This window comes from Aquarana catesbeiana, linkage group LG02 (assembly GCF_042186555.1).
Source record: "Aquarana catesbeiana isolate 2022-GZ linkage group LG02, ASM4218655v1, whole genome shotgun sequence".
NCBI lineage: Eukaryota > Metazoa > Chordata > Amphibia > Anura > Ranidae > Aquarana > Aquarana catesbeiana.
Genome location: NC_133325.1, coordinates 694,254,624 through 694,279,061, shown reverse-complemented (window position 1 = coordinate 694,279,061; position 24,438 = coordinate 694,254,624). Strand labels below are relative to the sequence as shown.

The window sequence follows — 24,438 nt, the reverse complement described above, 5'->3', positions numbered from 1 at the left end:
AAGATGACCTGGGCTATAAGAAGATTGCCAAGACCCTGAAACTGAGCTGCAACATGGTGGCCAAGGCCATACAGCGGTATAACAAGACAGTTTCAACTCAGAACAGACCTCGCCATGGTCGACCAAAGAAGTTGAGTGCACGTCCTCAGCGTCATATCCAGAGGTTGTCTTTGGGAAATAGGTGTATGAGTGCTGCCAGCATTGCTGCAGAGGTTGAAGGGGTGGGGGGTCAGCCTGTCAGTGCTCTGACTATGCGCTGCACACTGCATCAAATTGGTCTACATGGCTGTCATCTCAGAAGGAAGCCTCTTCTAAAGATGATGCACAAGAATGCCCTCAAACAGTTTGCTGAAGACAAGTAGACTAAGGATATGGATTACTGGAACCATGTCCTGTGGTTCGATGAGACAAAGATAAACTTATTTGGTTCAGATGGCATCAAGCGTGTATGGTGGCAACTAGGTGAGGAGTACAAAGACAAGTGTGTCCTGCCTACAGTAAATCATGGTGGTGGGAGTGTCATGGTCCGGGGCTACATGAGTGCTGCCGGCACTGGGGAGCTACAGTTCATTGAGGGAACCATGAATGCCAACATGTACTGTGACATACTGAAGCAGAGCATGATCCCCTCCCTTCGAAGACTGGGCCGCAGGGCAGTATTCCAACATGATAACGACCCCAAACACACCTCCAAGACGACCACTGCCTTGCTAAAGAAGCTGAGGGTAAAGGTGATGGACTGGCCAAGCATGTCTCCAGACCTAAACCCTATTGAGCATCTGTGGGGCATCCTCAAATGGAAGGTGGAGTAGCGCAAGGTCTCTAACATCCACCAGCTCCGTGATGTTGTCATGGAGGAGTGGAAGAGGACTCCAGTGGCAACCTGTGAAGCTCTGGTGAACTCCATGCCCAAGAGGGTTAAGGCAGTGCTGGAAAATAATGGGGGCCACACAAAATATTGACACTTTGGGCTCAATTAGAACATTTTCACTTAGGGGTGTACTCACTTTTGTTGCTAGCGGTTTAGACATTAATGGTTGTGTGTTGAGTTATTTTGAGGGGACAGCAAATTTACACTCTTATACAAGCTGTACACTCACTACTTTACATTGTAGCAAAGTGTCATTTCTTCAGTGTTGTCACATGAAAAGATATAATAAAATATTTACAAAAATGTGAGGGGTGTACTCAGTTTTGTGAGATACTGTATATTCCTCTGGTGCCACCAAAGTAAACATAATCATAAGGTGTAGAAGGAAGTGCAGACAACCCTGATGCAAGTCAAAAAACATCAACAACTGAAAAAAAGCCAGTTTGGTCAATTAACTATTCTCCTAAAGAGAACTGCAATCTGGGGTACCTGCTGGTTTAAATCAGCCAAATAGGGCGTAATCATCTAAATCTATAGATATAACATCAATAGCCATAGATAGGCAGATCTTACAGAGAATGCCAGGAGCTTTTCGATTTGTTCCCCATTGTGAGCTCCACAGGGCTGAAACCTCTACAATGCTTTTACCTAGAGTTCGAGTAAATGCACAAAAAATAATGTTTACCTTTTTATGGCAAAAAAAGGTAAGAGAGAATCTAAACTGGCTATACAGATCTACCAACAATTTATAATACTTCCTATATCATATGGAAACAACGACTTACTTAACCCGTATGTTCAACATTGCCTGCTTGTTTTACTGTCTGTCACATGTTGCAATGACTATACCACCTGTAAGTAGTGGGCCATGCAAGGCACAGATAGTCAAATGCCATAGATAAATTGAAAAGATCTCTATTTGTATGACCTATTGCCATGTAGAAATAGGAGAATTTATTCTGGAACACAAAAGCATTACAAGAGGGAAAAATTGAATATTTCCATTAATAAATGTCTGCTCTGTAAAGTTTTTATAATAGAAATATCCAGAAAAACTAAGAAATCTTCTGTTGCTATCCTCACTCGGATCTTGGACTTTCCTTAAATCCAAAGTTGAAATTATGAGAGCACCTGCTAGTGAAATCAGATATTGCTAATGGATCATAAAATACAGTGAAGCTCTATGACAAGCATTTATCATAACACTTTAGCCGTTCAGCAGGATGAGGTCAGAGCAGGGCTCCACTTTTTCCGAACATACCCTTTAATTAAAGGACAAAACATATAATATAACATGTAGTCATTCCGAAGAGCCAACAACTTTTTATGAAACCACACATAGCTCCCAAAATGCTTAAAGGATTTAAACAGATTTTAAGCCTGGGTTCATACTATTGCGTTGTGGGAACCAGCGTGATTCCGGTGCCGATTCCCGCATCGCATCTCCTTCGCAAGCAGTTCACATTGCCCTCAGCAAACTGCTGCGGGTGTCAATACAAAGGTAATGACACCCCCAGATCGTTTCGCAGATTGCAGTGCGAACTGTGAATTCGGACAGGAATCGGATCGATTGCACAGTGGGGAAAAGGAAGGTTCCTGCACCTTTTTCGTGCAAATCCCATGCGAGTTCAGCCATACAACTGTATGGCTGAATTCGCATTGCACAGACATCGCATGCGGTGCCGATCACATGCGATGTCTGTGTTTGCAATAGTGTAAACCCAGGCTAAAGGATGAATTGTTAAGGTGTCGGAAAAGATAAAAGTGTTAAAACTGACAATATTTTGGGAATCAAGGCAGATTGATACATTTTAAAGTAATTAAGATTTTTTTTATATTTTACATGTTTATTTTTACTTTAGTCAACCATTGGAAATGCGTTAATGACTTTGAAGATTGCACCAATTTAGTAATTGTTATATTATACTTTACTACTCACCCCAACTGGTAAACTCCCATTTCATTTCCACATAAAAGTCCTGTGCCTGTAACAAGAGGCAAAGTAGTCAAATGAAACATTCAACAAAGTGAAGATAAAATTAGCACATCTGAAATTGAACTCCATTCATAATGTTTTGTTCTGGATAGAGTGGAGTGGGAATCTCTGTCTGTGTTTAGATGTGAAAATTGACTGCCCACAAAGGGAACCTTCTAACGAGGCCTCAGACAGCAATTAAAAGAGAAGAGATTTTTTTTTTTAAGATTCATACTTACGTAGGTATATACAGCATCAGACCGATGCTGCGTCTGTACCCCACCGCCTCTTCACTGAGAACCAAGCGATCGAATACCGCTGATGGCTCAGTTCTCACTGCTCCCCGAGCAGAGAGCTGCTGCATGTCAGGCAACAGCTCTCCTCTCTGCTCCTCCACGCTCATTGAAGGCTGAGTTGTGGAGGGGAGGGGAGCGGCTGTCTCAGCCTCTCAGCATCTCGCTGAGAGACTGAGATGGCCATCAGTCCATGCAGCTGGTGGATCCAGACTTCCCAAGTCGGGATGACACGCTGTCTGGACTGATCTTGGTGACGTCAGCGGAGAGCGGACTTCAGACCGCTCTCCGCTGAAAACGGGTCACAGTAGTGCAAAACGAATTGCACTCCTGTGACCCAGAGGAGAAGCCCATCCTAAAGAGCTCAGGCTGGACTTCTCCTTTAAGCCCTGTGCGAAGTTTTCATCTTTCTTCACTAAGCAAGTGCTTTTTTTCCCAGAACCATTTTACTAGAATAGGGAAGGAGTAGAATCTCTCAGATTTTTAATGCTCTTTATTATGCATGGTGGACACAATGGATAAGCAAATTTGCCTGGGTTCAGTTTGTGAACAATTTCACTCATTTTGCTTGAAGTTTAAAGTTTGTGAACTTTTAGATGAACCCCCTCTGATGTCTATGGAGATGAATCTTGTTGTACTATCCTGGCCATATGTAGGGCTAATAAACAAGCTATTGGAAGCTGGGCACTGCTTGGGGGACATGCACCTATTTTAAATATAGAAAAGAAAACACTATCATTTCCTACACCGAATTTTCAACTCTCCATAAAAGGTCCAACACACAGTGACAATATGGCTGCTGTGACCCCACCCTTTTTTAACAAGGGGCTTGGTTATCATTTTTTTTCAAACTGTTGGCTCTTGTACAAAGTTTTTTTAGCAAAAGGTTCTCAAAATGCATACTTTGCCATTTCTAGGGATTTTTCGCAAAACTGAACCTCCTCCCTGTTGGGGACATTCTCCCTCTTTTCATGACCCAGTGACCATAGTTTTTCCAAAATGGATAGAATAATAAGGCTGCGGTTTGCAGTCCGGAGTCCAGTGTGTTTCTGTTCACCGATTCAGGTGCAATTCAGGTGGTGAATTTTTATATGAATTTGCACCTGAACCGGACCCGAAAAGGCATAGGACCCTTTTCAAAACTGCACATGTGTGCACTGAAAGCTGGTCACATTCACATGTTATGCGAATTGGATGCGGTAAAAAACAGATCCAATTAGTATACGTGTGAACCCAGCCTTAAAACATGATTCTAACCCTTTCTCCAGTCTCTTCCAAATTTAAAAAAAATGGCTAGAGTCCTGTTTTAACAAAAACAGAACTAACACATTTTTTAACTGTGGCTGAGCATTAAAATTATGATACATACAAGTATACAACATTGTGTAAGTTATAATTTCAAATTATTTATTCATCTGTATATTTAGCTGTTTGTCTGCCTTGGTCTAAATAAGCTGGGGGTAAAGGTGATGGACTGGCCAAGCATGTCTCCAGACCTAAACCCTTTTGAGCATCTGTTGGGCATCCTCAAAAGAAGGTGGGTGAGAAAAAATGTCTCTAACATCCACCAGCTCCGTGATTTCGTCATGGAGGAGGGGAAGAGAACTCCAGTGGCAACCTGTGAAGCTCTGGTGAACTCCATGCCCAAGAGGGTTAAGGCAGTTCTGGAAAATAATGGTGATCACACAAAATATTGACACTTTGGGCCCAATTTGGACATTTTCACTTAGGGGTGTACTCACTTTTGTTGCCAGCGGTTTAGACATTAATGGCTGTGTGTTGAGTTATTTTGACAGGACAGAAAATTTACACTGTTATACAAGCTGTACACTCACTACCTTACATTGTAGCAAAGTGTCATTTCTTCAGTGTTGTCACATGAAAAGATATAATAAAATACTTACAAAAATGTGAGGGGTGTACTCACTTTTGTGAGATACTGTATATATATATATATATATATATATATATATATATATATATATATATATACACATACATTTTTTTTGTTACCAAATATATATGAAAGTAGAACTATAGGCAAAATATTTTTTTTTTTTATATTTTGTATAGGTTATAATCCCTGTAAGGAAGTATTTCTCAATTCCAGTCCTCAAGGTGCACCAACAGGTCATGTTTTCAGGATTTCCCTCAGATGAAACGGCTGTGGTAATTACTAAAGCAGTGAAACTGATCAAATCACCTGTGCAAAATAATGGTAAGCCTGAAAACGTGCACCTTGAGAACTGTTACATAGTTACATAGTTGGTAAGGTTGAAAAAAGACACAAGTCCATCAAGTCCAACCTGTGTGTGTGCGCTTTTATGTCAATATTACATTGTATATCCCTGTATGTTATGGTTGTTTAGGTGACTATCTAATCGTTTTTTGAAATTATCTATGCTCCTTGTTGAAACCACTGCTTGTGGAAGAGACTTCTACATTCTTACCACTCTTACCGTAAAGAACCCTTTACACAGTTTCTGGTTAAATCGTTTTTCTTCTAATTTTAGTGAATGACTGCGAATCTTTTTAAATGCTCTTTCATAGAAAAGTTTTATCCCTATTGTGGGGTCACCAGTATGGTATTTGTACATTTAAATCATATCCCCTCTAAAGGGTCTCTTCTCCAGAGAAAGTAAGTTCAGTGCTTGTAATCTTTCCTCATAACTGCGATCCTCCAGTCCCTTTATTAGCTTTGTTGCCCTTCTCTGTACTCTCTCCATTTCCAGCACATCTTTATTGAAGATGGAATTGAGAAACACTGCTGTAAGGTTAATTTTTGCCATCTTTGTCCCATTGGGGAAATATACCTTCACTTTGTGTCACATAGTCAAACAAGAAGTAAGAGGAAATCTCAGCAAATTCAGGTAATCTCCTGGGGATCCCCAGGTCACCTGAACTAGTGTCCCCATTGGAATATTTCCCCTCTATTATCTTTCTGGGGACAACCCAAAATTTAGAATTTTCTGTTACTTTTAATGATAATGGTAAACAGGACAAATAGAGAGGGAGAATCTCCCCAACGGGGGCACAGACAACAATAAAAAATGACAGGTGTTCTAATCCCTCTCCACTCTATCCAAAACATAAAAAAAGTTTTGCCTTTAAATATACTTTAAAACAATGTGGCATTAATGATGCGATTATGCAAGTAAGTCACACATTTTGGTTTCTATTTAGAAAAGTTTTCCCACAAGATGCACACAACATTCACCCGAGATTCAAACATTTTTCTAAATGGATTCATTTGGAAAAATGTGTGAATCCTGGGAAGTTGTGTGCATTTTGTGTGAAAACATTTATAAGTAAACCCCATTATGTTCAGACAGGGGCATACCACGTTCTTACGTATAACAGACAGATACACTTCTAGAAGTGAATGAGTTCAGGGTTCACTGTGAAAATATCTTCTGCCATGTGCAGGGAAACATACGCGTTAAAAAGAAATAGCTATTTAATGTATATAAAAGTTTTCATCATTTGTATAGGAAAGTCATCCAATGCTGCGTATAACAGAGCCACCGAGAGCTCAAAATACCTCACTAAGACTGGGTTCACACTATCTGCAGCACGGCTCGCAGCAGGGGGTCTGGTGCGTCCCCGTTCACCATTTCAGGTCCGAATTTTTGCCTGAATTCGGACCAGAAACGGAGCAAGAGACACACAGGACCCTTCTGCAGTGCGCTCCATGGCCGCCCCAGAGATGTGTGAACCAGCTCCACAGAGAGCCGGTCACAGTCTCCTGTCATGCGAATTGGATGCGGAGAAACCTGCATCCAATTCCCAATAGTGTTAACCAAGCCTGAAGCATTCCCCTACTTATAGCATTCCCCTACTTAATTAAAAAAAAAGCATATTTACTTATATCTGTGTTTTTGTTAGAATTCCTTTACGTCCTGGTTCTAATCTTTCTAAAACTAAAAAAAAAAGAAGAGAAACCTCTGTCCAAAAAATCTTTAGAATCTGACACTTCCAGGAGTGTCATATTCCAGGTCTCCTGCTCCTCCGGCAAGCATAATACATACAGTACACTGTAACCTTACAGATTACATTACTGTATCAAATAATTTCACCTCCCTTTTGTCCCCAGTGTTTTGTCCAGTGCCCTGCATGCAGTTTTATATTATATATACTGTTCTTTCTGCCTGGAAACTTGAGATTGTCCATAGCAACCAAAAAGTGTCCCTTTGCATCAAAAGTGGTTTTACATCAGCTAGAAAACAGCGACAATAAATTAGAATCACTTGCAGAATTGAGCGATTGATTTGTGGGGAAATTTGTAATCAAACACTGAAAGTAACGACAGCGACAATTCTGCAACTGAGCACATTTCAGTGTTTTTAATTTGATTATATTATTGAATAAATGTTATTATTATATTATCATTTGTTATAATTATTTATAGTTATTTATTATATTATAATTTATGATTTTGTGTTTCAAACTTTATCATACTCAGGGTGTCTATAATGCCGCGTACACATGAGCGGCCTTCTCGTCGGACTGAACCCTGACGAAACGGACTTGCCTACACATGATCCCACCAAAGTCCGATCATTTCGAACGTGATGACGTTACGACCGGACTAGAAAAGGAAGTTCAATAGACAGTAGCCAATAGCTGCCCTTGCGTTGTTTTCGGTCCGTCGGACTAGCATACAGACAAACGTTTTTTTCGATAGGAATCAAGTCCGTCGGAAAGATTTGAAACATGTTCTATTTCTAATGCCGCGTACACACGGTAGGACTTTTCGGCTACATAAGTGCGACAGCCTGTCCAACAGACATTCGACGGACTTTTGGCGGACTTTTGGCAGACTTTATAACGAACGGACTTGCCTCCATACGATCAAACAAAAGTCCCACGGATTCGTACGTGATGACGTACACCGGACTAAAAAAAGGTAGTTGATAGCCAGTAGCCAATAGCTGCCCTAGCGTGGGTTTTTGTCCGTCGGACTAGCACACAGACGAGCGGATTTCTGGGTCCGGCGTAGTTACGACGTAAAGATTTGAAGATTTGACCGTGTGTGCGCGGCATAAGGTCTGTCAGATTTTTTGACAGAAAAGGTCAGATGAAGCCCACACACGATCGGAATGTCCGAAGGATTCGTTCTGTCGGACCTTTTCTGCCGGAAAGTCCGGTTGTGTGTACGCGGCATTAGACTCTTGTTTGGACAGATATAAGTGAGTTATTTATTGCTAAGAATTACAGGCCTACAATATAAAACTCCAAATTTCCATGCAAAACAAAATACCGCTTTCAGCATCAAAAATCAGACATAATCATACCGCCAGGGAGGTTAATCAACTTCTGTCAAATGAACATGTTTCAAAATTTTCCATTGATCAGCAGCTGCAGCCAATCAGTTCCAGACACTGATCAGTATATTCTGACAGCAGCAGGTGACACTGTCAGAATACAACGACCCGACTAAAGGTTTCCTCCACCCAATTTGTTTGTGTGGATGGAGGAATCTGTTGCTTTGGTTTTTTTTTCTGTTCAGCCCGCTGTAGAGATTTGTAAAGTACCTCTATAGGCATAGTGAGAAGAAGTAATGTACAATCATTGTGAAGCACTGCAAAGCAGGAAGCAGCGCTTACTAATAGATATGGCTGCCCCCAAAGTCATATTTACAATTAAAATGTACAAAAACATGTTTTTAGTTAAAACTTAAATGCACCATTGAGAAGATTTTTTAGACAGTGCTAATCACTTTTAAATGTATATCTAAAAATCAATGAAAATACTATACATTTCATTTAAGTGCTGTGGTAGTGAATTACAACATGATTTATTTGGACCCATTGATCTATAAATAGGTAGAAAGAATAACGATAATAACACCTAATAGTCTTCCTTTATTCCTGTACATATTTTCTCTAGAGGAATGTAACTCATTTAGTGTCCAAGGTAAACAGGCCCTCAAGCACTGGAGGGATTAAGTGACAGGAAAAAAACACATTAGCACTTAGTCACTGAGGACCCTCCTGGGATCAAATCAGGTTTCTACAGGAGACCAGGAAAGTAGCAGGGAATTATGGAATCTCTTCCTGGAAAAATCGTTACAGGAAAATAAATAAAAATTTTAATAAAACAGCTGCATATAGTGAAGGTAAATCATATTGATATTGTAAATACTATACTACAATTATTAAAGAAGATAATCTGTATGAAGTGTATTTATTAAAAAAAAAAAAATTGCACAGTGATTCGTCCTGCGAAAATGCATGTGCTTTTGTTCTGTTCAAAATTAATACTTATTTATTGTGATCGTCAGCTCCTTCTAGTGGCTATAGGTTGGTATTTTCCTGATGCAAACTATTCTGGTTTATTTTCACAATAAAGTTTATTGTATAAAAAAAAAAGTGAAATACAGAGAACAAATACAAATAAAAATACTGAATATGCAAACAAATAGCAAAATGTAAAGTATTACATCAGATATATATAAATGTAATGAACAAATGGAGTATGGCACAACAAATTATAATTATTTGTTCTTTTTGAAAGAAATCAATGTGATAGTAAATAAACAGCAAGTATTAAGGATTTTTAAATCATCTGTTATCAGGAACATTCAGAATGCTTGAGATATGTGATATTAGCCTTCAGAAAGTTTATGACGACTTGTAGTCATTTTTTAACAGTAGGAAATGGGTACTGAATAAGAGATAACGATTAACGAAGAGGAGTGCTATTTTATATAGTGTTGTGTGGGTATGAATGAAGCACTAAAAAGTAAATCCACTGGAAAATTTAGCTTGAAAGGAGTCTATTATAGGTCTCTGATAGAGTGAAAAAGTACCAAGGTCTCCATCTACTGTGGAATTGAGTTGTAGTTTCTCTTTACTAGTAATGGTTTTTTCCACTTCATAGGTTGGTTTTATTCTTATGAATGTAGAACAACCGACCTGGGGAGGAAATAGCCTGGTAACTTTAGATTTCTCTGGCATTTGCACAGAACAAATGTACATGCAGGTTTGCAGGACAAATAGCTCTGAAAATGTTTATACATATGTGTCAAGTGTGTAGGCAGGTGCAGCCTATCTTCTCCACTGCAGGTGGGGCTTGACTGCAGCGGCATTGCAGTTGGAGGGGAAGTCAAGAACAACATGGTTCCTTTATGCTTCCCTAGGTCACTAGGGGAGCTATCCAATTGGATGCTGCCTTCTCATGCGACTCTGGTGGCCATCTTGGGTCAGGCAGAGCCTATTTAAGGCTCCCAGGCTTGGCACATATTTTGCGTGTTGGTAGTGTAGGGACAGGTCATCCATGTGGAAGTTCTAGACAAGTAGGGTGTCAGGGCTGGGCTCTTAGCAGATCCTTTACTCAGCTGCCAAGTAAATTGTCAGCAATCATTGATCCCTCGGTGGCTCACCTGGTTATCATCATCTGCTCATCAGTCCCGCCTACAGCCAGCCCCTTCTGGCTATTTCAACTGTCTTGTTCATTCCTTCAATAAATAAATAATTTCCTGCCTTCGCCTGGTCAACGTATCTGGAGATTCTCTGCTGTGTTCCTGTGAAAGACTTTGCCCGGCTGACGTCCCTTCTGATTCCTGATCCTGTTCTTCTGCCTCCAACTACACTGATCTCTGGTTTCCTGATTACTGGCCTGTCTGACTACCCACTTTGGTTACCGATCCCTGGCTTATAATTTTGACCATGTTTACTGATCTGTACCATTTTTACTATTATATTAAAAGTGGGATTTTTACTGCATTTCTGTCTGCCATCCTTCCTGGAGATCACCCCATTTAGGTATGAGCTGGACAGGCAGCATTCCGACCTTCAAGACAGATGCTGTTGCCACATCTGCTCTGCTGTTCACCATTGTTACATTCTGTGAGTGCTCCCAGTCAGGCGCTTTCCCGCTGAGCTTGTTGTGAATTATTGAACTTTACCATTGATACAAGTTTTGTTCACTGCCGCCGCACAAAGTTTAGTGCATTTTCAGCAAGGGCATACTTTGAAATATTTTTCCCACCCACCTATCTTTCTCCATGCAGATTCTGTGTCCGAAGGTTGTTGCAACAATCCAGGCCTCTGGTCCCAAAATAGTGTCAAAAGTGTCCGATGTGTCCGCCGCAATGTCGCAGTCACAATAAAAATTGCAGATCGCCACCATTACTAATAAAAAAACTAATAATAAAAATGCCATAAAGAGGGTAAATTCTTCTGGGGCTGAAGTGGTTAATAAATATCTCTATGCATTAGGGACCTGCAAGTAGGCAAGCCATGAGGACCATATTTTATCGAAAAGGGGTTGTTTGTCGTGTAGAACATTTACTATTTTTTTGTTCAACATGATCCACGTAAGCTTGCGTTTCATCATTGCCATGTCTATAACAGGGCTTTTCCATGCTGTGGCAATGGCAATTTTTGCTGCGAGGAACATAATATGAATCAGTGTCTGGGTATGTCGAGGTACATTATCCACTGGTTTGTTCAATCAATTGAGCAACCCTAATGATATTAACCATTGTGCAGTTCAGATTTTTTCGAAAAAAACAGATGAACATATGGCCAGCTTAGGAGAGGAAATGTGTTACTAGCCAGATCATCAGGTAAAATAAAGGAAAAAAGGCCTAAAAAATGAAAACAAATGCAGCCACCACATCTAAAGAATGTAAGCTGCAATACTGTATATTATATTTTTGGTTTTCGGTTTAATACCGCTCTAAATCAGCGACTTCTGCAGTTAAGCAAAAAATCCCTACTGTATGCGTGTCATATAAAAGTATTCAGTTTTGTTAATTTACCAAGAAAAAAAGGTAAAATCTGCAGGCGCTAGTAACAAACACTAACCCCTAAGGTATGAGACAACCAATAAAAAATGATTGGTTTCATCAGAAACACCATTACATGTATCTAACCTGTAACAAGCAATTTGTAAGTCTGTCCATAACTACAAGTGACACTAATGAGAATATCTACACCCTGTTTCTGGAAAGTCCTTCAGATAATAGAGACAAACCCTCAGGGTGTTCCACTACAGACAGCATCATCTCTGTCACTAAACATTAATTTTAGCTGTGTGATTGCTCTACTTTATTTTTTATAGATAATGCAATAACATTAAAGATGACAAAAGGTCAGCCATAGACATGAAAGACATGGAGACAAAATAACTGGCTATGGGATTGTCTGTTGGCTGACTGTTACATAAGCGACCTGTCATGTCATGTCACATAATGTTGGCTTTGGTGTGAATTATATTATGGAGGTGAGAGGAGGAGCTGCTGGTGCTGGATTATCTTTACTGAAACAACAAAGATCACTACATACTAGAGGGGTGTTCCGTCAGATTAGGCGACTTGTCAAATTTTGTAACGCAAGTGACGCTCCGTCACGGCCATCTTGGTACATCCCGCAGTCGGTCACAGCAAGGATACAGTGAGAAGCCGGCAAGCGGACATCTTTTTACATCCACCGGAGTCTGCCATTTAACACTTATTTTTATCAGTAAACTCAGCTTATTTAGTGAAATACAGTATTTTGAAATCCGTCAGACTCCTTTAATGTTGAATTTTAAAAGCAGCAGTGTTCTGTCAGATCAGCAAACCTGTGAGATGAGTCAGACGGATTTGAAAATACTGTATTTCACCTTATAAGCTCAGTTTACTGGTAAAAATAAGTGTGAAATGGCAGACTCCAGTGGGGTGTAAAAAGATGTCTGCTTGCCGCCTTCTCACTGTATCATTACTGTAGACAACTGTGGGGTGTACCAAGATAGCCTTGATGGAACGTCACTTCCGTTACAAAATTTGACGGGTCGCCTAATCTGATGGAACAGGGGCACCGAATGGCTATTTTGCTGCTAAAACCAAAAATTCAGGATGCACATGACCGAAAATTAGTTTTTCAAATAATACAAATAATATATTTTTATATATGATTGTATTATATTCAACTTTTTAATTATTCTAATGAATTTAAATAAATATGAATTTATTGTCAGCCATTATCGGCACCTTTAGTGCAAGAAAAGCTCAAGAAAAATGCATCCCTTTAAACTCTACTTATGTCTTTACACTGGTCCATTGAGCTTCTATTGTGGTGTTAAAAATCCTGCTTGCTGCATTGAAAACGCAGCAAGAATGCATCAATAACACATCCGTATTATGTTTTTGATGTGGTTTTTGAGTCACATGATCCATGAAAAACACACCATAAGCACAGTAAATCGCGACAAAATTGTGGTAAAGTTCCCCCTTTTCAGCGCCGTTATGTTTCAGCCGCCGAAATTTCGTTGCAACTCTACTACATACCTTGCTGGGGTGGCATTTGCTGTTTCCCAAAGATGCAAGACGGTGGCCCAACCCAGAAAAAATAATTATTAAGGAAAAAGTAATACATGTGAGTCTAGCTGTTTTATCAGTTGAACTCACATGCACAAACTTTAAATATATAACTTTTTTCCGTTATGGGATAAAGAAGACCCAATGGCTAGAAAGGGGTTAAGCCAGTGCAGAGCTAATCATAGTGATTCATTTTTAATGGACCATTGTGACGGACTCTTGTCCTCAACAGGATTATGTCCACCGTAAATGCTTCCTTTGTCCAGAACCATCACTATCCAAGACCCCTTAGCTCACCCAGTCACCAGCCGTAACTCAGTGTAGGGTGAACAACAACATAAAACTCCTTTATTCAAGCACATGTTACCACAGATATACAACTCAGAGACACTCCCCCCACCCTTGGATTCAGGTCAGGGTAAACTGTCCAATCACAATAGATACACAGGTCAGGTGTATTCAAATTTCTCATCAGTAAACAGTCTTATCAGCAGGGAGAGCTGTTGGAGGAATTCGCCCCCACCAATCTCACAGCTAATCTACATACACATCCCATAATATCCAAGGCAGACAGACACAATAGAACATTGGAATACAACCCCACCCCAAACGATCACAGCAAAGAGTCCACAACAGCATGAGACAACACACAATATATACATATATACAACATTCCAGCGTGGCTGTACAGCGTGTCTAAATAGCACAGATCATAGTGGGGTTCTCAGTCACCCTGTGCTCCTAATGGACGCAGGGTGATTTACACATAAGAGGGGCCAGGGGAGCTGGACACGGAGTCTCCAGAGCTCTCCAAGGTAAGCTAAGTTCCACAAACCCCCCACCCAAAGTGACTCCTGTCACAATCATACATTTCACAAATCTGCTGGATGTTCAGATATGTGCCAAATAGCAAAATATACTTTTTTTTAAAAATATCTCTTCTATAAACATGCACATTTGATGTGATTAAGCAACTACGTTTATGCTGATATAGTTTTTGTACAAAGTTTAGACGAGTTTAGGAGAGTTTTACGACTTTTCTGCCAGTAAGTTCCAATCAGAAATGCAAACCAGAAGGTTTTTTTTTCCTGCCTCTAAATGTTGAGCTCAAAATACGCCTGTAATCGTCCTAATGTGCATGGACACATAGGATAACATTGAGCTGCTTCTACAGACAGAACACACAAACATTAAATACAGGACACTTATACACCTTCCTGCCCAGACCAACTTTCAGCGCACTCACACTTTGAATGACAATTGCGCGGTCATGCTACACTGTACCCAAACAAAATTTTTATCACTTTGTTCCCACAAATAGAGCTTTCTTTTGGTGGTATTTAATCACCACTGAGATTTTTATTTAATGCTAAACAAATAAAAAAAAGACCAGATTTTTTTTTTTGTTTCTGTTACAAAACTTTGTAACTTTCTCAGACTGGCACTGATGGGGCTGCACTGACGGGCACTGATAAGGCGGCACTGATGGGCACCAATGAGGTGGCACTGATGAGGTGGCACTGATGAGCACTGATGATGGGCACTAATATGCGGCACTGATAGGTGGCACTGATGGGCACTGATAGGTCGCACTGATGGTCACACATAGGTGGCACTGATGGGCACTGAAAGGTGGCACTGATGGGTGGCACTGATGTAAACTGATGGATGGTAATGATGGGCATCACTGATTGGCAGGCATTAGTGTTTGGCACTGATTGGCATCAATTATGGGCACTGATTGGCATCCATTGCGGGCACTGATTGGCGTCCCTGGTGGCCATGGGTGGCATACCTGGTGGTCACAAGTGGTGGACATCTCTCAATCAGCACAGAGGAGGGCCGCAAGTAGAGGAGAGCCGATCGGCTCTCCTCTACTTGCGTCTGACACACGTGAGTGAGAAATAGCCGATACATGGCTTTTCCTGTTTACACTGTGATCAGCCATGATTGGACACAGCTGATCACATGGTAAAGAGTCTCCGTCAGAGACTCTTTACCTAGATCGAAGTTGTGGTGTGTCAGACTGACACACTACACCACAGATCGCCACACTGCACGCCCCCGCAGGCGCGCGCCGGCTAGACATCCTGATCACGTCATATGACGTCTGATCAGAATAACAAAACCACTTTGCCACTGTTGGCTATATGGCAGGCGGCAAGTGGATAAGCCAGCGTGCATGGAGCGTTATTAGCATATTTTTTTCTGCTCCTAGAAGCTAAATAGTGTTAAACCCTATTAGTCCAAGCACACTACTTTTTTGAGCTTCAGCATCTAGGAGCAGAAAAAAAATTGTTTTTGTAGAGTTTTTTGAAGCATTTTTCCAACAGAAAAAAAAAAAAAAGCTGAATGCTCCGAACTGCTTCTAAATGCTACTAAAATGCTCCTAACAGCTTTTTTTTTTTTTTCCTTCATGTACTGCAAAAACGTTAATAAAATGCTAATGCTCCTAAATGTTCCTAAATGCTCCTTAAAGTTTCTAAAAGCTACTAAAATGCTACTAGAAGCCGGCACAAAAATGCTATTATCAGCATTTTTCATCCAGTGTTTTTTTTGAGCTTTTTTGAGTTGATGAAAAACACTAGTGTGCATGGAGCCTAAACCTGGATAAAAGAATAAGATATAAAAAAAATCATCAAAGTTAATCTTCTGGGAGAATTCTACTACTGTATTCTGCTATTCATAAATATATGATGACTATTGCCAGATCATGCTCTGATTGTAAAGGCCAAAGCCGATCCGCCCTATACACTCACTATGCAAGCTGCGTAGGGCCCCGCCGCTGTGGGGGGGCCCCCCAAGACCCAGCATCCCCCCCTGCAGGGGCGGACTGGGCCGGGGGGGCAGGGTGGAAATTTCCCCCCAGGCTGCCTACATTATCTTTAGAACGCCCGCGGGCCACGGCGCTGGATGTCTGTTATATATGTTTTTTTTTTTGCTAGATGTCAGCTGCAGTGCTGTTAATTTTTTTTGCTAGATGTCGGCCGCCGATTGGCTAGCTGGCTGCTGCTGTGCAGGCTGCGCTGCATTGTGGGAGTTGTAGTCCGCTAAAGGTAAGGACCTTATCAGCGCAGCAAAGTACAACTCCCACCTCCCAGGAGTCTCAGAGGCAGGTCACGTGGCACGTCAGGGGAGGGTATGAGCGGCGTCAAGAACGTCCCGTCCCATGTGACTTGCTGAGCTTGTGGGCTGGGGCTGGGCGCTGGCTGCAGAAAAGAGAAGAGACTTGACATGACAGGACAGAATCATCACCCCCCCCCGAAGAGGTGCAAGGACCTGGCTCTCCACTGAAACTCACAGCCCTCCTCAGCCCGAAGTAAGGTGTGATGACCTCTGATGTGAAAAAAATTATTTACTGTATCCCCTTCAGTAGTAAATTTAAGAAATGATGCATAGCAATAATTTTAAAGTTTGGCAGTGGCAGCTCAAGGGCAATCAACCAACCCCCCCCCCACCAGCAGATTCAGCCAGAAACCCCCCCTGCCAGAAGACTCTGCCAGCACCCCCCGCCAGCGGACTCATCCAGCAACCCCCCGCTAGCGGATTCAGCCACCACCCCCCCTCGGGTCAGGTAGAGGGCTCCTTAACAGAATTTTGCTTTGGGCCCCAGGGAGTTCAGGATTGGCACTGGTAAAGGCTCAACTCTTTTTACCTATATGCATACTATGTGTAAAGGTGAACAATCTTCAGTGTATTGCCCCCCCTCACAGCCCTCCCCATAATTACCTAACCCCCCTGATCCAGGGATATGTATGGGATCCTCGGCTGTCCTGGGCCTCTCTCTCCTTCTTAGCTGAGACACAGCAGCAGGAGTCATTGGCTCTCACTCAGGGCAGTTGGTCGGTCATCTAGTCTGGCACTTACTCCATCTAGGTCGCGGGCGGGCAGCACTCCTACGCGCAGCAGGCGACGGCTTCAATTGCGTCTCCTCCTCTGCATCACAGCGGCCTCCTCCCTCCTCCACCCAGGCATCCAATAGAATCGCCTGTCCTCTCAGCCAATCCGGTGACAGGTCCCAGGACCTGCTTCCTGATTAGCTGGGAGGAGGATCAGTGTGACAATAGCAAATATTAGAGCCTCCGGCTCTAATCACGTGCTTAAAAAAAAAACAAACATTTGGAATCCATGCGTCTGCTGTCTCACATGTAGATTAGGGGCTGGACGCATGGATGGGGGGTGGCACCCGTGCGGCCCTAATGGACGGGCCGCCACTGCTTCCACTGCTGTCAATCACAGCCAGTGAGCCAATGAGCTGAGAGCAGGGGGCCAGGCCGAGCCGGGGCTCTATGTGTCTTATAGATGCATAGAACGGGGCTTGGGAGCGAGCACGTACCCGTTCCCCCATAGCATAGCAAGTAGCTTGCTGTTGGGGGCACTGGTCAAGGGGAAGGAGCCAAGAGCGCTGGTGGGGTACCAGAAAAGAAGAGGATTAGGGTTGTTCTGTGCAAAACTATTGCAGAGAGCAGGTAAGTATACCATGTTTGTTATAAGAAAAAGTCACTTTAACTGCTTGCCGACCAGCCGCCATCATTATACTGTGGCAGGTCGGCACGGTCCCGCGAGCCGTCATAGCTATACGTCGGCTCCTTTAAGCAGGATAGCAGGCATGCACGCGCCCACTGCGCTGCGGGGGTGCCGATGCTCGTGGCCGACGGTCATAATGACCGCCGGCCACGAGCGATCGTGGACACACAAATCGTAAACACACAAATCCCTGTTCTGTTCTGTGAGAAGAGACAGATCGTGAGTTCCTAATAGCTAGGAGTCACGTTCTGTCATCCCCTCTGGTCAATCCCCTCCCCCTACAGTTAGAACACACAGTCAGGGAACACAGTTAACCCCTTGATCGCCCCCTAGTGTTAACCCCTTCCCTGCCAGTGACATTTATACAGTAATCAGTGCTTTTTTATAGCACTGATTGCTGTATAATTCTCAATCAACCCAAAAATGTGTCAAAAGAGTCCAAATGTGTCCGTCATAATGTCGCAGTCACAATAAAAATCGCAGATCGCGGCCATTACTGGTAAGAAAAAAAAAATAATAATAAAAATGCCATAAATCTATCCCCTATTTTGTAGATGCTATAACTTTTGCGCAAACAAATCAACATATGCTTATTGTGATTTTTATTACCAAAAATATGTAGAAGAATACATATCGGCCTAAACTGAGAAAAAAATTAGCTTTTTTTTTTTAAAAAATGGGGATATTTATTATAGCAAAACAAAAAGTACAAAATATTGTGTTTTTTTCAAAATTGTCGTTTTTTTTTTGTTTATAGCGCAAAAAAAAAAAAAGCAGAGATGATCAAATACCACGAAAAGAAAGCTCTATTTGTGGGAAAAAAAGGATGTCAATTTTGTTTGGGTACAGCGTCACACCAAACGCGCAATTGTCAGCTAAAGCAACGCAGTGGTTAAAGCTGAAGTGGTTAAAGCAACTTTGTCCTTAGAATAAAAATAGGTCCCTGTAAAGAAAAAAAACTAATACCAAGGCTGTCTATAGGAGGATTAAAATTTGACTGGTTCAGCAGGGGTCAGCCGAATTTCGATTAGTGTGTGGCCATCCCTGTTTGAAATTGATCGTTATATTGACTTCTGTTGAATGGACAAGCTGGAAAACATTTTTCAATCAGTCTCACTGTCAGAATACAGTGTGTCGGTGTGACACTAAACAAATAATAAAATGAATTGTCTATGGCCAGCTTTATAGTGTATTTTCCACTGCAGCCAGATTGGGATAACACCTACACCATACAGTTAGTCCTCATGCACACAGGGCGTTAGAAAAAACAAGCTGCAAAGCCACTACCAACGCCAGGACAAAGCAGCTGTAAAAAGCTTTTTTAGTAGCTTTTTGCATTGGTGTTAATGCACATTTAGCCGTGCTAGCTTTTAGCAGCACCTCTATTCAAAATCAATGGTTCCCTATGAGAGCCCATTGATTTGAATAGAAGTCACATCCAAGTCAGGTCATGATGATCTGACTTGTGGTGCGACTTGTGCTCTGAGAATCTTGAAGGGGAACCTCTCGTCAAAATGAAAAAAAACAAAACAAAAAAAAACAGCGTGGGGTCTCCGGATGAAGTCACCGGATGGTCATGTTCCATGGCTATATAAGTAATGGCACACACCAGACCTAACTCAACAGTGGGAGCTAGCGTCGGGAGAAGACATCAGAGGAAGAAGAACCGGAGGCAACAGAAGACTGGAGGGAGAAGACACATTGGAGCTGCTTTAATAAAGGACTATGTCAAAAACCTGTGTACTGTTTTTATTTATTTTTGACACCTTTTTGGGTGAATGAGTAGGGGTACAATGAACCCCTTACTCATTCACACAGAGAGGGGGTTGGGATCTGGGGGCCCCCTCCTTAAAGGGGGCTTCCAGATTCCGATAAGCCCCCTACTCGCAGACCCCCACAACCAAGGCCCAGGATTGTGGGGAAGAGGCCCTTGTCGCCATCAACATGGAGACAAGGTGATTTGGGGTGGGGGGCGCAGAGCACCCCCTGCCCCAAAGCACTCGCTTCCCCATGTTGAGGTTGTGTGGCCTGATATGGTCCAGAGGGGGGAAGCTTGCTCGCCCCCCCCCCCCCCCTTTCCTGACCTGGAGGGCTGCATGCCATCTGGACCTGCTATACCAGGGTCTGGTATAGATTTTGGTGGGGGCACCAAAACTTTTTTTTGGCATGAGGGTTCCTCCCCAAGACCATACCAGACCGAAGGGTTTTTTTTTTTATTTTGGTGAGGGGTTCCCCTTCAAGATCCTCAGAGCACAAGCCGCACTGCAAGTTGGATCGTCATGATCTGACTTGGATGTGACTTCTATTCAAATCGATGGGCTCTCATAGGGAATCATTGATTTTGACATGTCAGGAAAAAAACACCCTGTGTGTTCTCATTCACATAATATTGCTGCTTACATTTTGCTTGCTCTTTTCTGAGAACTCTGAAAAGCAAGTTTCCCTTTGCTGTGCAGTTGTATTTATCATAAATAACCCTGGCGGTGCTGGAAGATCTCATTATCAGTTGCAAACTATATTTGAACACCGTATGTCCTAACAAAGAGTATGTTAATGAGGTAAAATAGTGTGTCTCTCTTTGTCAGTGGGGGCAGATTGAGTTTCCTCTCATTTAAAATCATTCAGAGTTTCAGAGTAGCTTGCACTCTGACCAAGGCCTGCTTTAAACAAACACCATATAATATTTTTTACATTTTTGTTATGATGTGTGAATAGGAGCAAATAACAACATATGGAGGAAATGTCTCAAATCTGACTTCAAAAGTGGAAATAAAATTTAAAGTGGTTTTAAACCCAAAACCAAAATATATTGCAGCTTACCAACCATCAGATATGGTGGCTGTGAGTAAGCACCCAACCTTGGTGTGAAACATGTAAGCTGATACCTGTAGTTCACATTTGTATCCGGCACTTGAATAAAGAAATTGCATAGGAGTGCGGCTGTCCAGCCTTTTTTTCTTCTAATGCCCAAGAATTGCCCAAGAATTGGTTGCTCCAGCGTGACCAATTCTGTCACATGCCTTTGCTCCGTGAGATCCGTGAGAATAATCCTGAGGAACTTTCTCAGGATGACGGACCCCGTATTTCACCGTTTGTTGGCTTTGCTGACCACTTATATCAGCAGGCAGGATACCTTCATGAGACAAGCCATCACTCCGGAGCAGAGGCTAGTCGCCACGTTGCGGTACTTGGTGACGGGGAGAAGCCTGCAGGACCTTAAGTTCTCGACAAGCATCTCCCCCCAGGCTCTGGGGATCATTATCCCAGAGACCTGTTCTGCCATCATTCAGGTCCTGCAGAAGGAGTATATTAAGGTAAGAATTTTTATCCTTTAACATCATATTTTATTGTATTTAATGTTTGCCTAGTATTGTATGTCTTTCCTCATTCCCTAATTACCATGATTATAATACACTGTGAATGTCCCCTTTGTCCTCATGAATGCTGGATTTTTTTTAATTTATTTTTTGTCCTTCATAAATATTTGCCTTCACTAACCTCCCCAGCATGCTCTCCTGGGCCTATATCCACCTCGTCTACTCAATTAACAATGTATTTTGTCAGCTCCATAGTTGTGCTTTACCCTAAACACCCCCTAAAATGTGTAAAATTGTGATGTGTGCTTTAAATTCTGGCAGAGTGCCAGAGGTTTTTTTTTGGGTCCCAAAATCATTTGGAACCCTCCCTCCCCCCAACTGCTAACTCAGCTGATACCAATCCTCTATCTATCCTCAATCCTCTATCTGCTGACTTTGCCAAACCCATACACACTATACCCATATATACTATTTGTGGTCATATTTATGGATGAATTCCCCAAAGCATGTAGTGCAAGGGCCTGCCTGAATACTTTCAAATTGTAATGTTAAAAGTTTTTGTATCCTATTATTATCTTGATAGGTAATAGCAGAATGTAAAAATGTGCTAAAATGTGTACAGTGTGTATTTATATCTGTGTATTATGACACTTCTTACCTGTCCACTGGGCTGCCAATAGTGTAAGTGAGGAGGGTCTGGCCAAAGTAATACACATTATTTAGGCATTCATCTCTCAATGAAGTGGAGAGGGTTACCTGGCCAAAACATCTCCCCCCCTAAAATTTTTAAAATGGCCAATGGGGGGATGGGGGGGGGATCTGATAGGTGGACCTTATACCTTTGTCTTTAAATACTTCCTAAAATAAATGTTATACTGATGTTGGCCAAGAATGTTTGTGTCTAATTTGCTTTCCATGTTTATGTGCAAAATGATTCATTTATTTTTCTTGTTTGACTCCACAGTTTCCTTCCAACCCACAGGAATGGCAGACTGTGGCCTTCCACTTTGCCCAGTGGTGGGACTTTCCTAACTGCGTCGGGGCAATTGATGGGAAACACGTCCACATCGTTCCACCATCCAACTTGGGGTCATACTATTACAACTACAAGGGGTTCAATAGTATTGTCATGTTGGCGGTGGTGTCGGCTACTTACGAGTTCCTGTATGTGGACGTGGGGAAGAATGGCCGGATGTCAGATGGTGGAGTCATCGCCCACACGGAGTTCTACAGAATGGCAGCTTGGGCTTGCGACCTCCAGAAGACAATGCGGAAGGACTCCCATTCATCTTTGTTGCGGATGAAGCATTTTGCGCTGGGGGACCATCTTATGCAGCCATTCCCTATGAGGACCCTCACCCCGGACCAGAGGGTTTTTAATTACCGGCTGGCCAGAGCCAGAAGAGTGGTGGAGAACACGTTTGGAATAATGGCCAGCCGGTTCCGCCTATTTCTTACACCGATACACATGGCGGAATATAAACTCAATCACATCATCCTGGCTTGCTGTGTTCTCCACAACTTTTTAAGGAGAAATTCTTGGAACTATGCTGGCTCAGTTGGGCCTGAAGCCGGAATTAATATGAATAAACCAAACCTGACGGCGCTTGAAGCTGGCCGTCCTGGCTTGCCCCCCCAGAGTGCCCGCGAGGTCCGTCTAAGATACATGGAATACTTTGCGGGTAGGGGGGCCATCGATATGCCAGACAATGTCTGAGACATTTTTTTTAAAAAATATTTATTTTAAACTGAAGTATTTGCTTAGATTTACTGCTTGGCTTTCTTTTAGCTGACCATGACTAAAATTTGGGGAGTCCTGAAAATGGTGTGATTGTGTAAAATTATAAAGCGCTGTTGAGTGTTATTTACTAAAGGAAAATACACTTTGCACTACAAGTGCACTTGAGACTGCACTGAAACTGCACTTGTAGTGAAAAGTGGATTTGCCTTTAGTAAATAACCCCCATTGTCGCTGAAAACACCAACTTTACAACAAAAAATGCTTTTGAGCATTGAAAGAAGAAGCCACACATTGTTGATTCTCAATCTCTTTAATCCAAGCACAATAACATGTGCATTTATAAAAGGTTTTTTAAAACAAACCAGCATGTTTGTTGTATAACAATTTTTTAGGTCCCATTAAAAAGTAGAAATGACCTTTTAAGGTAAAACAGGCATGTTTAAAACCAAAAAGAAATACACAACTCTGGAACTTACAAAGTTCAACTTTTATAGAAAGTGAAGGCAATATCAGACATGAGTATTTATAAACTGTGTTTGATATTGCGTTCAGCAAATTGGGTGATGTCATCCCTGGAAAAGCCAAATTTTGAAGATGCACACAAATTGCCGAACATCAACATGAGCTAGCTGCCATCATGGGGGATCAAGGAACAAGTTTTGTGGGTGCAACCCCTTCCTCTCAGCTACTTTATTATTGAGGAAGGGGTTGCACCCACAAAATGCGTACATTGATCTCCGTGATGGCAGATAGCACATGTTGACACACTGTGTGCATCTTCAAAATTTGGCTTTTCTATAATATGTCACAAAATTTTCACAAAATTGTCAGAAAAACAAAAACACAAAGCACAAATAAGTTAGGGATTTCTAGGGGTTTTAAATTCTCCCTAAAACATCAATGATGTTCTTCATTTGCTTTGAACATCATTGATGTTTTGCGTGATGTTTTCCAAGTCCCTATTACACCCCATTATCTCCCCGATGAGGATCTGGGCACTTTTACTGGTGAAATGACCTTCTTCCACAACATCACGATCACCTAAAAATATATAAAAAACAAAAACACCATGTATTATAAATATGCCGGCATCCATCTCTTACCTGAGCCTGTAGTCGCAGACACTCACATGTTGTGGTGACAATTTCCACCACGTCTCCCTCCTCCTCCTCTGGTTGGGTTTGGGGAATTTCCACTTCTTCCTGAGGTGGGGGGTCCGTGGTCTCCTCTGATGAGTGGTGTCCTCCAAGTCTTTTATCCCCTATGTAAAAAAAAATAGGTATACTTAGCACACAGATATTTGATAGGCAGAAATCTGAATATGAAACATTGCTTGGAAGTGGGGTACAATTGTCTGTTTTGGCAGAGTTGCAAGATGAAGTAATATTTTTGTCCTTTGTCAAGCTTG

The 24,438-nt window shown here is 41.9% G+C and overlaps 1 protein-coding gene across 6 annotated transcripts in view; it reads right to left on the bottom strand.

Annotated features, from left to right (window-relative positions):
* ANKRD13B (ankyrin repeat domain 13B) overlaps positions 1-24,438 on the bottom strand; it is a 358,728-nt gene that overhangs the window by 71,337 nt on the left and 262,953 nt on the right. For all 6 annotated transcript variants that reach the window (XM_073616842.1, XM_073616837.1, XM_073616841.1 and 3 more), the window contains exon 4: positions 2,811-2,856. In XM_073616842.1, the coding sequence (XP_073472943.1) occupies positions 2,811-2,856 (46 nt within the window). The remainder of the gene's footprint in view (positions 1-2,810; positions 2,857-24,438) is intronic.